At 48.8% G+C, this 17,718-nt stretch overlaps 1 protein-coding gene across 2 annotated transcripts in view; it reads right to left on the bottom strand.

Moving 5' to 3' along the window:
* Positions 1-17,718, bottom strand: part of CHST10 (carbohydrate sulfotransferase 10) — a 143,988-nt gene that overhangs the window by 85,179 nt on the left and 41,091 nt on the right. For both annotated transcript variants that reach the window (XM_063953458.1, XM_063953457.1), the window contains exon 2: positions 7,399-7,536. In XM_063953458.1, coding sequence (XP_063809528.1) covers positions 7,399-7,498 — 100 coding nt within the window. In that variant the 5' untranslated portion in view covers positions 7,499-7,536. The remainder of the gene's footprint in view (positions 1-7,398; positions 7,537-17,718) is intronic.

The following is a 17,718-nucleotide window of genomic DNA, read 5'->3' as shown; positions in this document are numbered from 1 at the left end:
AGGAACCAGCTGCGACTTTGGAATATTCAGAATCCAGCCGTGCTGTTGTAGCACTTCCCGAGATAGTGCTACTCTGACAAACAACTGCTCCCTGGACCTCGCCTTTATAAGGAGATTGTCCAAGTACTGGATAATTCTTTTGGCCATTACCTTGGTAAATACCCTCGGTGCCGGGGACAGACCAACGGCAACGTATGGAATTGGTAATGACAATCCTGTACCACAATTTTGAGGTACTCCTGGTGAGGAGGGTAAATAGGGACATGCAGGTAAGCATCCTTGATGTCCAGTGATACCCTGAAATTCTCCAGGCTTGCAATAATCGCCCTGAGCGATTCCATTTTGAACTTGAACCTTCGTATATAAGTGTTCAAGGATTTCAATTTTAGAATGGGTCTCACCGAACCGTCTGGTTTCGGTACCACAACATTTTTGGAATAGTAACCCCGGCCTTGTTGAAGGAGGGGTACCTTGATTTCACCTGCTGGAAGTACAGCTTGTGAATTTCCGCCAGTACTAACTCCCTATATCCGAGGGCAGCAGGCAAGGCTGATGTGAGGTAACGGCGAGGGGGAGTCGCCTCGAACTCCAGCTTGTATCCCTGTGATACTACTTGCAGAACCCAGTGATTCACCTGTGGGCAAGCCCACTGGTCCCTGAAGTTCCCGAGACGCGCCCCCACCGCACCTGTCTGTGGAGCCCCAGCGTCATGCTGTGGACTCAGAGGAAGCGGGGGAAGATTTTTGATCCTGGGAACTGGCTGTCTGTGCAGCTTTTTCCTTCTTCCCTTGTGCAGAAAGGAAGCGCCTCTGGCCCCCTTGCTTTTCTGAAGCCGAAAAGGACTGTACCCGATAATACAGTGCTTCCTTAGGGTGTGAGGAAACCTGAGGTAGAAATTTTTCTTCCCAGCTGTTGCTGTGGATACGAGGTCCCAGAGACCATCCCCAAACAATTCCTCACCCTTATAAGGCAGAATCTCCATGTGCCTTTTAAAGTCAGCATCACCTGTCCACTGCCGGGTCTCTAATACCCTCCTGGCAGAATGGACCTTGCATTAATTCTGGACGCCAGCCGGCAAATATCCCTCTGTGCATCCCTCATATATAAGACTACGTCTTTAATATGCTCTATGTTAGCACCATATTCTCCCTGTCTAGGGTATTAATATTATCTGACAGGGTATCAGACCCTGCTGCAGCAGCACTATTCATGCTGAGGCAATTGCAGTTCTCAGTATAATACCTGAGTGTGTATATACAGACTTCAGGATAGCCTCCTGCTATTTATCAGCAGGCTCCTTCAAAGTGGCCGTATCCTAAGACAGCAGTGCCACCTTTTATGACAAACGTGTGAGCGCCTTATCCACCCTAGGGGATATCTCCCAACGTGACCTATCCTCTGGCGGGAAAGGGTACGCCAGCAGTAATTTTTTTATCGGGGGAACCCACGCTTCTTCACACACTTCATTCACTCATCTGATGGGGGAACAAAACACCGGCTGCTTTTTCTCCCCAAACATAAAACCCCTTTTATGTGGTACTTGGGTTAATGTCAGAAATGTGTAACACAATTTTTATTGCCGAGATCATGCAATGGATGTTCCTAGTGGATTGTGTATATGTCTCAACCTCGTCGACACTGGAGTCAGACTCCGTGTCGACATCTGTGTCTGCCATCTGAGGTAACGGGCGTTTTTTGAGCCCCTGATGGCCTTTGAGACGCCTGGGCAGGCGCGGGCTGAGAAGCCGGCTGTCCCACAGCTGTTACGTCATCCAGCCTTTTATGTAAGGAGTTGACACTGTCGGTTAATACCTTCCACCTATCCATCCACTCTGGTGTCGGCCCCACCGGGGGCGACATCACATTTATCGGCATCTGCTCCGCCTCCACATAAGTCTCCTCATCAAACATGTCGACACAGCCGTACCGACACACCGCACACACACAGGGAATGCTCTGACTGAGGACAGGACCCCACACAGCCCTTTGGGGAGACAGAGAGAGAGTATGCCAGCACACACCAGAGCGCTATATAATGTAGGGATTAACACTATCACTGAGTGAATTTTCCCCAATAGCTGCTTGTATAAACAATATTTGCGCCTAAATTTAGTGCCCCCCCTCTCTTTTTAACCCTTTGAGCCTGAAAACTACAGGGAAGAGCCTGGGGAGCTGTCTTCCAGCTGCACTGTGAAGAGAAAATGGCGCCCAGTGTGCTGAGGGAGATAGCTCCGCCCCTTTTTCGCTGACTTTTCTCCCGCTTTTTTATGGATTCTGGCAGGGGTAATTATCACATATATAGCCTCTGGGGCTATATATTGTGATTATTTTGCCAGCCAAGGTGTTTTTATTGCTGCTCAGGGCCCCCCCCCCCCCAGCGCCCTGCACCCTCAGTGACCGGAGTGTGAAGTGTGTATGAGGAGCAATGGCGCACAGCTGCAGTGCTGTGCGCTACCTTGGTGAAGACTGAAGTCTTCTGCCGCCGAGTTTCCGGACCATCTTCATGCTTCTGGCTCTGTAAGGGGGACGGCGGCGCGGCTCCGGGAACGAACACCAAGGACGGGTCCTGCGGTCGATCCCTCTGGAGCTAATGGTGTCCAGTAGCCTAAGAAGCCCAAGCTAGCTGCAAGCAGGTAGGTTCGCTTCTTCTCCCCTTAGTCCCTCGTTGCAGTGAGCCTGTTGCCAGCAGGTCTCACTGTAAAATAAAAAACCTAACATATACTTTCTTCCTAGGAGCTCAGGAGAGCCCCTAGTGTGCATCCAGCTCGGCCGGGCACAGAAATCTAACTGAGGTCTGGAGGAGGGGCATAGAGGGAGGAGCCAGTGCACACCAGGTAGTACCAAATCTTTCTTTTAGTGTGCCCAGTCTCCTGCGGAGCCGTCTATTCCCCATGGTCCTTACGGAGTCCCCAGCATCCACTAGGACGTCAGAGAAATCTTATTTTCTCTTACGTCCTAGAGGATGCTGGGGACTCCGTAAGGACCATGGGGATTATACCAAAGCTCCAAAAACGGGCGGGAGAGTGCGGATGACTCTGCAGCACCGATTGAGCAAACAGGAGGTCCTCCTCAGCCAGGGTATCAAACTTATAAAACCTTGCAAGGTGTTTGAACCCGACCAAGAAACCACTTGGCCCAGCTGTAGAGCCGAGACCCCTAGGGCAGCCGCCCACGAAGAGCCCACCTTCCTAGTGGAATGGGCCCTGACCAATTTAGGTAACGGCAATCCAGCCGTTTCACGCTCGCTGAATCGTGTTACAGATCCAGTAAGCAATAGTCTGCTTTGAAGCAGGAGCGCCAACCTTGTTGGCTGCATACAGGACAAACAGTGCTTCTGTTTTTTCTGACTCTAGCCGTTCTGGCTACGTAAGTTTTCAAAACCCTGACTACATCATGGGACTTGGAATCCTCCAAGTCACGAGTAGCCACAGGCACCACAATAGTTGGTTCATATGAAAAGATGACACCACCTTAGGCAAGAATTGAGGACGGTTCCGCAATTCCACTCTATCCATATGGAAAAAAAACAGATAGGGGCTTTCATGAGACAAAGCCGCCAATTCCGACACTCGCCTAGCCGAAGCCAAGGCTAACAACATGACCACCTTTCAAGTGACATATTTTCACTCCACCATTTTAAGTGGTTCAAAACAGTGCGCCTTAAGGAAACTCAACACCACGTTAAGGTCCCAAGGCGCCACCGGAGGTACGAAAGGAGGCTGAATATGCAGCACTCCCTTCACAATAGTCTGTACTTCTGGGAGAGAAGCCAATTCTTTTTTAAACAAATTGGATAAGGCCGAAATCTGAACCTTAATGGAGCCTAATTCTTGGCCCAAATTCACTCCAGTTTAAATGAAGTGAAGGAAAACGGCCCAGATGGAATTCTTCGGTAGGAGTATTCCTGGCCTCACACCAAGAAACATATTTTCGCCATATATGGTGATAATGTTTAGTTGTCACGTCTTTCCTAGCCTTTATCAGCGTAGGAATGACCTCATCCGGAATGCCCTTTTCCGCTAGGATCCGGCGTTCAACCGCCATGCCGTCAAACGCAGCCGCGGTAAGTCTTGGAACAGACCGGGCCCCTGTTGCAACAGGTCCTGTCTTAAAGGAAGATGCCACTGATCTTCTATGAGCATTCTCCTGCAGATCCGGATATCAGGCCCTTCGTGGCCAATCTGGAACAATGAGAATTGTCTGCACTCCTCTTTTTCTTATTATTCTCAACACCTTTGGGATGAGAGGAAGAGGAGGAAACACATAGACCGACTGGAACACCCACGGTGTCACTAGGGCGTCCACAGCTACCGTCTGATGGTCTATTGACCTGGCGCAATATCTTTTCAGCTTTTTGTTGAGGCGGGACGTCCTCCTGTCTATTTGGGGCAGTCCCTACTGACTTGCAATCTGTGTGAAGACTTCATGATGAAGTCCTCACTCCTGGATGCAGGTCGTGTCTGCTGAGGAAGTCTGCTACTTAGTTGTCCACTCCTGGAATGAACACTGCTGACAGTGCGCTTACATGATTTTTCGCCCAGCGAAGAATCCTGGTGGCTTCTTGCCACTCTGCTCCTTGTGCCGCCCTGGCGGTTTACATGAGCCACTGCGGTGATGTTGTCTGATTGGATCAGTACTGGTAAGTCGCGAAGCAAGGTCTCCGCTTGACGATGGGCGTTGTATATGGCCCTCAGCTCCAGGACGTTGATGTGAAGACAAGTCTCTTGACTTGACCCAAGACCCTGGAAGTTTTTCTCCTGTGTGACTGCTCCCCAACCTCGGAGGCTCGTGTCCGTGGTCACCAGAATCCAGTCCTGAATGCCGAACCTGCGCCCCCCTAGAAGGTGAGCACCCTCACAGGAGAGATACCCTGTCCCTGGGGGAGAGGGCGATCAACTGATGAATCTGTAGATGTGACTCGGACCACTTGCCAGTAGGTGCCATTGGAAGGCTTTGTATGACGCCACCATCTTTTCCAGGACTCGAGTGCAGTAATGCACTGACATCTGTTTTGGCTTCAATAGGTTCCTGACCAGAGTCATGAGTTCCTGAGCCTTTTCTATCTGCAGATAAACCCTTTTCTGGACCGTATCCAGAATCATGCCCAAGAAAGTCAGACCAGTTGTAGGAATCAACTGCGACTTCGGGATATTGAGAAAACAGCTGTGTTGCTGTAACACCTTCAGTGAAAGTGATACTAATTGCGACATCCTGCTTGCGCAGGAGCACCATCATTTCTGCAATTACCTTGGTGAAAATCCTCGGTGGAAAACCCTGGTAATGACAACCTGTACCGAAAATCTTAGGTACGCCTGATGAGGTGGATATATGGGAACATGAAGGTATGCATCCTTTATGTCCAGGGATACCATAAAATCTCCCCCTTTCTAGGCTGGCGATGACCGCTCTGAGCGATTGCACCTTGAACTTGAACCTTTTCAAGTATAGGTTCAAGGATTTTAAATGTAAAATGGGTCTGACCGAACCCTCCGGTTTCGGGACTACTAACAGGGTTGATTTACTACCCCTTCTCATGTAGATGTTGATGATACACTTTGTGAATTGCATTTAACAGTCGCTCCCTTTCTGGGGGAGAAGCTGTTAAGGCCGATTTGAGAAACCGGCGAGGAGACACTTATTCGAACTCCAGCTTGTAACCCTGGGAAATAATTTCTATCGCCCCGGGATCCACCTGTGAGTGAACCCAGATGTGGCTGACCAGTCGAAGACGTGCACCCCCTATGACGGACTCCCTCAGCGGAGTTCCCGCATCACGCTGTGGATTTTATAGAGGCCAGGGAGGACTTCTGCTCCTGGGAACTAGCTGTGGTTGGCAGCTTGTTTTTCCTGACCTTACCTCTTGCAAGAAAAGACTATCTTCGTACTCCCTTGTTTTTATATTATCGAAAGGACCGCATGTGTTAATGTGGTGCTTTCTTAGGCTGTGAGGAAATACATGGCAAAAGTTTTATTCAGTTGCCGTAGTTGTGGAGACCAGGTCCGAGAGACCTTCCCCAACCAATTCCTCACCCTTGTAAGGTAAAACCTCCATATGCCTTCTGTCCATTGCCGGGTCCATAGGACTCGTCTAGCAGAAATCGACATAGCGGTGATTTCTAGAACTCAGTAGGCCAATGTCTCTTTGAGCATTTCCCATATATAAGACAGCATCTTTAATATGAACCAGGGTCTATAAACCGGTATCCTTATCCAGGGTATTAATTTCCGTCGATAAGGCACCTATCCTTGCTGCTACAGCACTACAAACCCAAGCCGACACTAACGCCGGGTTGAGTAAGGTACTAGATTGTGTAAATGGACTTCCAGGTAGCCTGCTGTCTACGATCAGCAGGATCCCTGAGGGTAGCCATAATGGCAGCGCTACCTTTTTTGGATAAGCGTGTCCAAGCTTTTTTCCCCCTTGGGGAAGATTCTTACCGTATCCTGTCCTTAGTCGGGAAAGGATACGCCCTAAGAATCCATTTTTGGGAATTTGCAGTTTCTTGTCTGGAGGTTTCCAAGCCTTTTCAATAACTTGTTCATGAGATGGGGGAAAGTTTACCTCAGGTTTCTTTACCCTATACATGTGTACCCTCGTGTCAGGGACAGGGGGTTTGATATGTATATCATCTTTTATTACAATAATCATATATTGAATACTTTTAGCCAATTTTTGGCTGTAACTTTGCACCATCGTAGTCAGAATCCGTGTCGGTATCTGTGACTATTATTTTGGATAGTGGGCGCTTTTGCGACCCTGAAGGCCCCTGCGACATAGGGACAGACATGGGTTGACTCCCTGGTTGTTCCTTCTCATCTTTTGTGCAATAAATTTACATTAGCACTTAAAACATTACACATATCCATCCAGTCAGGTGTCGGCGTTGTCGACGGAGACACCACATTCATTTGTTCCCCCTCCTCCCTAGGAGAGCCAGTGCACACCCAGACATAAAGTCTTTCTTAAAGTGCCCATGTTTCCTGCGGAGCCCGTCTATCCCCATGGTCCTTACGGAGTCCCCAGCATCCTCTAGGACGTAAGAGAAAAAAAAACAAAAACACAGGTCCAACAACTTCAATCTTTCATAAACTCTACTTGTTTGATCCAAATCATGGGCCTGATGTAATGAAGCCTGGGTGAGACGGGCGTGCGGGATGCTAGCCAAACTCGGACATTTTCTAACCCTTTAAAGAATCTTCCGAGTTCAGCCGACATCCCGCATGGCCGCCGAGCTAGGGCGTCATTAAATCCGGCCCCATGATTTGTTTTCCATGACAGTAAGCAAAGGTAAAGCTACATAATGTAAAGTGTCTTTAGCCCTTTTGGAGAAAAGCACAATATAAATAAAGATTTTAATATTATCGTTAGAATTATTAAACCAGTGAGGCTGTACCTACCCTCAGGGTTCTTCATTGTTAGGGTGATGAATTTGCTTGCAACCATTAACATGAACAGGACCCAGAAACATGCAATAAGCAGCAGCCAACGATGGTGCATGGTGTCAAATGCCAGCCATAAATCCCAAATACTGTTTCCTATAAAAAAAAATAATAATAAATTATGTCAACTTTAGAAAAATTTCTCCATGATTTAATACTATAGTGAATGGTTTAAACACAGGTTTTAAGTATATGGATGTATCTGTCCACAACCAAACTCAGTAAATTTGTCGACCTAGAGACTCTGTCGACCTAGTTACTGTCGACCAATAGTGGTCAACCTAGAGACCGGATCCCCATGTAAAGAATGACATTTATCAGTACATTTATCAGAACAATAAATCAACAATGTAAGCCCAATGTAGGGTAACTAACAGTACAATGATGGACAAACAGAAGTGAGACATACGGAGGGCATGGAGGTTCAGCACTCTGTAAACCTGTACACAACATAATGCATGCACAGTCGATGAACATTAGTAGAAGAGAGACAGGGAATACTGGTGGCATTGATAGGGGTAGAGCATGAGGAAGGAAGGGCCTGTTATACAGTAGCTTACGCACTAAGAGGGCGGTGAACAGTTGGAGGATGAACTGGAGAGAAATGATTGGAAAGTTAGTTAGAGGGATGTAGGTTTTGATGAAAATATATGTTCCAAATGCACTTTTGAAGCTGGACAGACTGGTACAAAGACTGATTTTTGAAAGGGAATGCGTTCCAGAGGATGGGGGTGGAGTAGGCCAACCAAGATGGAGGTGAGGCAGCAATCCATGGAAGAGTGGAGGGGTAGGAGTGTGTGTAGAAATTAGATTGGCGATGTAGGAGGGGACCTCGATTTGGATTCTGGGAGGAATGGGGAGACAGTGAAGCATGTTACAGAGGAGGGAGACTGAAGCAGGGCAGTTATGGGAAAAACAAAGATATCAGCTGTAATATACAGGATAAACTGCAGAGAGGAAAATCAAATACCGGTAAGTGGGAGGACAGAGAGAAGAAAGTTACAGTAGCAAAGACAGATGTGCATGGATAGTTGGTATCACTTTACTGCGTGCTCTTTCCATGCACCTAAACCCACACAGCAACATTCAATACTCTGGACCTAATGCACTAATTTATTTTTTTCATCACTATTCTATCTTACCTTGACCAGCTTCCTCTTTCTACAATGTAATATTCACTTCAATCCTAGACAACGCAGCTCAAGCAACCACATATAGGGGTACAGTAACTAAAGTTTTTAAAACAAGCAAGTGGTAGTGTTGCACAGATCAACAATCAGATTCTATTATTTTCTAGAATGTAATAATAAGAATTTACTCACCGGTAATTCTGTTTCTCGTAGTCCGTAGTGAATGCTGGGACTCCGTAAGGACCATGGGGAATAGCGGCTCCGCAGGAGACTGGGCACAACTATAAAGAAAGCTTTAGGTCTAACTGGTGTGCACTGGCTCCTCCCACTATGACCCTCCTCCAGACTTCAGTTAGGATACTGTGCCCGGAAGAGCTGACACAATAAGGAAGGATTTAGAATCCCGGGTAAGACTCATACCAGCCACACCAATCACACCGTATAACTCGTGATACTATACCCAATTAACAGTATGACAACAACTGAGCCTCTCAACAGATGGCTCAACAATAACCCTTTAGTTAAACAATAACTATATACAAGTATTGCAGACAATCCGCACTTGGGATGGGCGCCCAGCATCCACTACGGACTACGAGAAATAGAATTACCGGTGAGTAAATTCTTATTTTCTCTGACGTCCTAAGTGGATGCTGGGACTCCGTAAGGACCATGGGGATTATACCAAAGCTCCCAAACGGGCGGGAGAGTGCGGATGACTCTGCAGCACCGAATGGGCAAACTCTAGGTCCTCCTCAGCCAGGGTGTCAAACTTGTATAAGTTAGCAAATGTGTTTGACCCCGACCAAGTAGCTGCTCGGCAAAGTTGTAAGGCCGAGACCCCTCGGGCAGCCGCCCAAGAAGAGCCCACCTTCCTCGTGGAATGGGCTTTTACTGATTTAGGATGCGGCAGTCCAGCCGCAGAATGTGCAAGCTGAATCGTACTACAGATCCAGCGAGCAAATAGTCTGCTTTGAAGCAGGTGCACCCAACTTGTTGGGTGCATACAGGATAAATAGCGAGTCAGTCTTTCTGACTCCAGCTGTCCTGGAAACATAGATTTTCAGGGCCCTGACTACGTCCAACAACTTGGAAGCCTCCAAGTCTGTAGTAGCCGCAGGCACCACGATAGGTTGGTTCAGATGAAAAGCTGATACCACTTTAGGAAGAAACTGGGGACGAGTCCTCAATTCTGCCCTATCCATATGGAAAATCAGATAAGGGCTTTTACATGACAAAGCCGCCAATTCTGATACACGCCTGGCCGAAGCCAAGGCCAACAACATGACCACTTTCCACGTGAGATATTTCAATTCCACGGTTTTAAGTGGCTCAAACCAATGTGACTTTAGGAAATCCAACACCACGTTGAGATCCCAAGGTGCCACTGGAGGCACAAAAGGGGGCTGAATATGCAGCACTCCCTTAACAAAGGTCTGAACTTCAGGTAGTGAAGCCAGTTCTCTCTGGAAGAAAATCGATAGAGCCGAAATCTGGACCTTAATGGAACCCAATTTTAGGCCCATAGTCACCCCTGACTGTAGGAAGTGCAGGAAAAGGCCCAGCTGAAAAACCTCCGTTGGGGCCTTCCTGGCCGCACACCACGCAACATATTTTCGCCATATGCGGTTATAATGGTTTGCGGTTACTTCTTTCCTAGCTTTAATCAGCGTAGGAATGACTTCCTCCGGAATGCCCTTTTCCTTCAGGATCCGGTGTTCAACCGCCATGCCGTCAAACGCAGCCGCGGTAAGTCTTGGAACAGACAGGGCCCCTGCTGCAGCAGGTCCTGTCTGAGCGGCAGAGGCCATGGGTCCTCTGACATCATTTCTTGAAGTTCCGGGTACCAAGCTCTTTTTGGCCAATCCGGAACAATGAGTATAGTTCTTACTCCTCTTCTCCTTATTATCCTCAGTACCTTTGGTATGAGAGGAAGAGGAGGGAACACATAAACCGACCGGTACACCCACGGTGTCACTAGAGCGTCCACAGCTATCGCCTGCAGGTCTCTTGACCTGGCGCAATATCTTTCTAGCTTTTTGTTTAGGCGGGACGCCATCATGTCCACCTGTGGCCTTTCCCAACGGTTTACAATCAGTTGGAAGACTTCTGGATGAAGTACCCACTCTCCCGGGTGGAGGTCGTGCCTGCTGAGGAAGTCTGCTTCCCAGTTGTCCACTCCCGGAATGAACACTGCAGACAGTGCCAACACGTGATTTTCCGCCCATCGGAGAATCCTTGTGGCTTCTGCCATCGCCGTCCTGCTTCTCGTGCCGCCCTGTCGGTTTACATGGGCGACCGCCGTGATGTTGTCTGACTGGATCAGTACCGGCTGGTTTTGAAGCAGGGGTTTTGCCTGACTTAGGGCATTGTAAATGGCCCTCAGCTCCAGAATATTTATGTGCAGGGAAGTCTCCTGACTTGACCATAGTCCTTGGAAGTTTCTTCCCTGTGTGACTGCCCCCCAGCCTCGAAGGCTGGCATCCGTGGTCACCAGGACCCAGTCCTGTATGCCGAATCTGCGGCCCTCTTGAAGATGAGCACTCTGCAGCCACCACAGCAGAGACACCCTGGTCCTTGGAGACAGGGTTATCAGCCGCTGCATCTGAAGATGCGATCCGGACCACTTGTCCAACAGGTCCCACTGAAAGGTTCTTGCATGGAACCTGCCGAATGGAATTGCTTCGTAGGAAGCTACCATCTTTCCCAGGATCCGTGTGCAGTGATGCACCGACACCTGTTTTGGTTTTAGGAGGCCTCTGACTAGAGATGACAGCTCCTTGGCCTTCTCCTCCGGGAGAAACACTTTTTTCTGTTCTGTGTCCAGAACCATCCCCAGGAACAGTAGACGTGTCGTAGGGACCAGCTGTGACTTTGGAATATTTAGAATCCAGCCGTGCTGTTGTAGCACCTCCCGAGATAGTGCTACCCTGACCAACAACTGCTCCCTGGACCTCGCCTTTATCAGGAGATCGTCCAAGTACGGGATAATTAAAACTCCCTTCTTTCGAAGGAGTATCATCATTTCGGCCATTACCTTGGTAAAGACCCTCGGAGCCGTGGATAGACCGAACAGCAACGTCTGGAATTGGTAATGACAATCCTGGTGAGGATGGTAAATGGGGACATGCAGGTAAGCATCCTTGATGTCCAGTGATACCATGTAATCCCCCTCGTCCAGGCTTGCAATAACCGCCCTGAGCGATTCCATCTTGAACTTGAATTTTTTTATATACGTGTTCAAGGATTTCAAATTTAAAATGGGTCTCACCGAATCGTCCGGTTTCGGTACCACAAACATTGTGGAATAGTAACCCCGTCCTTGTTGAAGTAGGGGCACCTTTACTATCACCTGCTGGGAATACAGCTTGTGAATTGCCTCTAACACTGCCTCCCTGCCTGAGGGAGTTGTTGGCAAGGCAGATTTGAGGAAACGGCGGGGGGGGGAAAACGTCTCGAATTCCAGCTTGTACCCCTGAGATACTACTTGAAAGATCCAGGGATCCACCTGTGAGCGAGCCCACTGATCGCTGAAATATTTGAGACGGGCCCCCACCGTACCTGGCTCCGTCTGTGGAGCCCCAGCGTCATGCTGTGGACTTAGAGGAAGCGGGGGAGGACTTTTGCTCTTGGGAACTGGCTGTATGCTGCAGCTTTTTACCTCTACCTCTACCTCTGCCTCTGGGCAGAAAGGACGCGCCTTTAACCCGCTTGTCCTTATTGGGCCGAAAGGACTGTACCTGATAATACGGTGCTTTCTTTGGCTGTGAGGGAACATGGGGTAAAAATGTAGACTTCCCAGTTGTTGCTGTGGAAACGAGGTCCGAGAGACCATCCCCGAACAACTCCTCACCCTTATAAGGCAAAACTTCCATGTGCCTTTTAGAATCTGCATCTCCTGTCCACTGCCGAGTCCATAACCCTCTCCTGGCAGAAAATAAGATTTTACTTACCGATAAATCTATTTCTCGGAGTCCGTAGTGGATGCTGGGGTTCCTGAAAGGACCATGGGGAATAGCGGCTCCGCAGGAGACAGGGCACAAAAAGTAAAGCTTTTCCAGATCAGGTGGTGTGCACTGGCTCCTCCCCCTATGACCCTCCTCCAGACTCCAGTTAGGTACTGTGCCCGGACGAGCGTACACAATAAGGGAGGATTTTGAATCCCGGGTAAGACTCATACCAGCCACACCAATCACACCGTACAACTTGTGATCTAAACCCAGTTAACAGTATGATAACAGCGGAGCCTCTGAAAGATGGCTTCCTTCAACAATAACCCGAATTAGTTAACAATAACTATGTACAATTATTGCAGATAATCCGCACTTGGGATGGGCGCCCAGCATCCACTACGGACTCCGAGAAATAGATTTATCGGTAAGTAAAATCTTATTTTCTCTATCGTCCTAGTGGATGCTGGGGTTCCTGAAAGGACCATGAGGATTATACCAAAGCTCCCAAACGGGCGGGAGAGTGCGGATGACTCTGCAGCACCGAATGAGAGAACTCCAGGTCCTCCTTAGCCAGAGTATCAAATTTGTAAAATTTTACAAACGTGTTCTCCCCTGACCACGTAGCTGCTCGGCAAAGTTGTAATGCCGAGACCCCTCGGGCAGCCGCCCAAGATGAGCCCACCTTCCTTGTGGAGTGGGCCTTTACAGATTTAGGCTGTGGCAGGCCTGCCACAGAATGTGCAAGTTGGATTGTGCTACAGATCCAACGAGCAATCGTCTGCTTAGACGCAGGAGCACCCATCTTGTTGGGTGCATACAATATAAACAACGAGTCAGATTTTCTGACTCCAGCTGTCCTTGCAATATATATTTTTAATGCTCTGACAACGTCCAGTAACTTGGAGTCCTCCAAGTCACTTGTAGCCGCAGGCACTACAATAGGCTGGTTCAGATGAAATGCTGACACCACCTTAGGGAGAAAATGCGGACGAGTCCGCAGTTCTGCCCTGTCCGAATGGAAAATCAGATATGGGCTTTTGTAAGATAAAGCTGCCAGTTCTGACACTCTCCTGGCCGAAGCCAGGGCTAGAAGCATGGTCACTTTCCATGTGAGATATTTCAAATCCACCTTCTTTAGTGGTTCAAACCAAAGAGATTTTAGAAAGTCCAAAACCACATTGAGATCCCACGGTGCCACTGGAGGCACCACAGGAGGCTGTATATGTAGCACTCCCTTAACAAAGGTCTGGACTTCAGGGACTGAAGCCAATTCTTTTTGAAAGAAAATCGACAGGGCCGAAATTTGAACCTTAATAGATCCCAATTTGAGACCCATAGACAATCCTGATTGCAGGAAATGTAGGAATCGACCCAGTTGAAATTCCTCCGTCGGAGCACTCCGATCTTCGCACCACGCAACATATTTTCGCCAAATTCGGTGATAATGTTGCACGGTTACTTCCTTCCTTGCTTTAATCAAAGTAGGAATGACTTCTTCCGGCATGCCTTTTTCCTTTAGGATCCGGCGTTCAACCGCCATGCCGTCAAACGCAGCCGCGGTAAGTCTTGAAACAGACAGGGACCCTGCTGAAGCAAGTCCCTCCTTAGAGGTAGAGGCCACGGATCTTCCGTGATCATCTCTTGAAGTTCCGGGTACCAAGTCCTTCTTGGCCAATCCGGAACCACTAGTATCGTCCTTACGCCTCTTTGCCGTATAATTCTCAATACTTTTGGTATGAGAGGCAGAGGAGGAAACACATACACCGACTGGTACACCCAAGGCGTTACCAGCGCGTCCACAGCTATTGCCTGCGGATCTCTTGACCTGGCGCAATACCTGTCCAGTTTTTTGTTGAGGCGAGACGCCATCATGTCCACCATTGGTCTTTCCCAACGGGTTACCAGCAAGTGGAAGACTTCTGGATGAAGTCCCCACTCTCCCGGGTGAAGATCGTGTCTGCTGAGGAAGTCTGCTTCCCAGTTGTCCACTCCCGGGATGAACACTGCCGACAGTGCTATCACATGATTCTCTGCCCAGCGAAGAATCCTTGCAGCTTCTGCCATTGCACTCCTGCTTCTTGTGCCGCCCTGTCTGTTCACATGGGCGACTGCCGTGATGTTGTCCGACTGGATCAACACCGGTTTTCCCTGAAGCAGAGGTTCTGCCTGGCTTAGAGCATTGTATATTGCTCTTAGTTCCAGAATGTTTATGTGAAGAGACGTTTCCAGGCTCGTCCATACTCCCTGGAAGTTTCTTCCTTGTGTGACTGCTCCCCAGCCTCTCAGGCTGGCGTCCGTGGTCACCAGGATCCAATCCTGTATGCCGAATCTGCGGCCCTCCAATAGATGAGCACTCTGCAACCACCACAGAAGAGACACCCTTGTCCTTGGAGACAGGGTTATCCGCAGGTGCATCTGAAGATGCGACCCTGCCACTTTTCCCAGGACTCTTGTGCATTGATGTACAGACACCTTTCCTGGTTTTAGGAGGTTCCTGACAAGCTCGGATAACTCCTTGGCTTTTTCCTCCGGGAGAAAAACCTTTTTCTGAACCGTGTCCAGAATCATCCCTAGGAACAGCAGACGAGTTGTCGGCATTAACTGGGATTTTGGAATATTCAGAATCCACCCGTGCTGTTTTAGCACTTCTTGAGACAGTGCTAATCCCATCTCTAGCTGTTCTCTGGACCTTGCCCTTATTAGGAGATCGTCCAAGTATGGGATAATTAATATGCCTTTTCTTCGAAGAAGAATCATCATCTCGGCCATTACCTTTGTAAAGACCCGAGGTGCCGTGGACAATCCGAACGGCAGCGTCTGAAACTGATAGTGACAGTTTTGTACAACGAACCTGAGGTACCCCTGGTGTGAGGGGTAAATTGGAACGTGGAGATACGCATCCTTGATGTCCAAGGATACCATAAAGTCCCCCTCTTCCAGGTTCGCTATCACTGCTCTGAGTGACTCCATCTTGAACTTGAACTTCTTTATGTACAGGTTCAAGGACTTCAGATTTAGAATAGGCCCTACCGAGCCATCCGGCTTCGGTACCACAAAAAGAGTGGAATAATACCCCTTCCCTTGTTGTAGAAGAGGTACCTTGACTATCACCTGCTGAGAGTACAGCTTGTGAATGGCTTCCAAAACCGTCTCCCTTTCGGAGGGGGACGTTGGTAAAGCAGACTTCAGGAAACGGCGAGGAGGATCTGTCTCTAATTCCAACCTGTACCCCTGAGATATTATCTGCAGGATCCAGGGATCTACCTGCGAGTGAGCCCACTGCGCGCTGTAATTTTTGAGACGACCACCCACCGTCCCCGAGTCCGCTTGAGAAGCCCCAGCGTCATGCTGAGGCTTTTGTAGAAGCCGGGGAAGGCTTCTGTTCCTGGGAAGGAGCTGCCTGTTGCTGTCTCTTCCCTCGACCTCTGCCTCGTGGCAGATATGAATAGCCCTTTGCTCTCTTATTTTTAAAGGAACGAAAGGGCTGCGGTTGAAAAGTCGGTGCCTTTTTCTGTTGGGGAGTGACTTGAGGTAGAAAGGTGGATTTCCCGGCTGTAGCCGTGGCCACCAAATCTGATAGACCGACTCCAAATAACTCCTCCCCTTTATACGGCAAAACTTCCATATGTCGTTTTGAATCCGCATCGCCTGTCCACTGTCGCGTCCATAAAGCTCTTCTGGCCGAAATGGACATAGCACTTACCCGTGATGCCAGTGTGCAGATATCCCTCTGTGCATCACGCATATAAAGAAATGCATCCTTTATTTGTTCTAACGACAGTAAAATATTGTCCCTGTCCAGGGTATCAATATTTTCAATCAGGGACTCTGACCAAACTACCCCAGCACTGCACATCCAGGCAGTCGCTATAGCTGGTCGTAGTATAACACCGGCATGTGTGTATATACTTTTTTGGATATTTTCCATCCTCCTATCTGATGGATCTTTAAGTGCGGCCGTCTCAGGAGAGGGTAACGCCACTTGTTTAGATAAGCGTGTTAGCGCCTTGTCCACCCTAGGAGGTGTTTCCCAGCGCTCCCTAACCTCTGGCGGGAAAGGGTATAATGCCAATAATTTCTTTGAAATTATCAGCTTTTTATCAGGGGCAACCCACGCTTCATTACACACGTCATTTAATTCTTCTGATTCAGGAAAAACTATAGGTAGTTTTTTCACACCCCACATAATACCCTGTTTAGTGGTACCTGTAGTATCAGCTAAATGTAACGCCTCCTTCATTGCCAAAATCATATAACGTGTGGCCCAACTGGAAAATACGGTTGATTCGTCACCGTCACCACTGGAGTCAGTGCCTGTGTCTGGGTCTGTGTCGACCGACTGAGGCAAAGGGCGTTTCACAGCCCCTGACGGTGTTTGAGTCGCCTGGACAGGCACTAATTGATTGTCCGGCCGTCTCATGTCGTCAAACGACTGCTTTAGCGTGTTGACACTATCCCGTAGTTCCATAAATAAAGGCATCCATTCTGGTGTCGACTCCCTAGGGGGTGACATCCTCATATTTGGCAATTGCTCCGCCTCCACACCAATATCGTCCTCATACATGTCGACACACACGTACCGACACACAGCAGACACACAGGGAATGCTCCTAACGAAGACAGGACCCACTAGCCCTTTGGGGAGACAGAGGGAGAGTTTGCCAGCACACACCAAAAGCGCTATATATAACAGGGATAGCCTTATAATAAGTGCTCCCTTATAGCTGCTTTATATATATCAAAATATCGCCATAAATTTGCCCCCCCTCTCTGTTTTACCCTGTTTCTGTAGTGCAGTGCAGGGGAGAGACCTGGGAGCCGTCCTGACCAGCGGAGCTGTGAGAGGAAATGGCGCCGTGTGCTGAGGAGATAGGCCCCGCCCCTTTTCCGGCGGGCTCGTCTCCCGCTATTTAGTGAATCCAGGCAGGGGTTAAATATCTCCATATAGCCTCTGGGGGCTATATGTGAGGTATTTTTAGCCTTTATATAGGTTACATTTGCCTCCCAGGGCGCCCCCCCCCAGCGCCCTGCACCCTCAGTGACTGCGTGTGAAGTGTGCTGAGAGGAAAATGGCGCACAGCTGCAGTGCTGTGCGCTACCTTTAGAAGACTGCAGGAGTCTTCAGCCGCCGATTCTGGACCTCTTCTGACTTCAGCATCTGCAAGGGGGCCGGCGGCGCGGCTCCGGTGACCATC

This window comes from Pseudophryne corroboree, chromosome 2 (genome assembly GCF_028390025.1).
Source record: "Pseudophryne corroboree isolate aPseCor3 chromosome 2, aPseCor3.hap2, whole genome shotgun sequence".
In the NCBI taxonomy this organism is placed as follows: domain Eukaryota; kingdom Metazoa; phylum Chordata; class Amphibia; order Anura; family Myobatrachidae; genus Pseudophryne; species Pseudophryne corroboree.
This window is presented reverse-complemented; position numbering and strand designations above follow the sequence as displayed.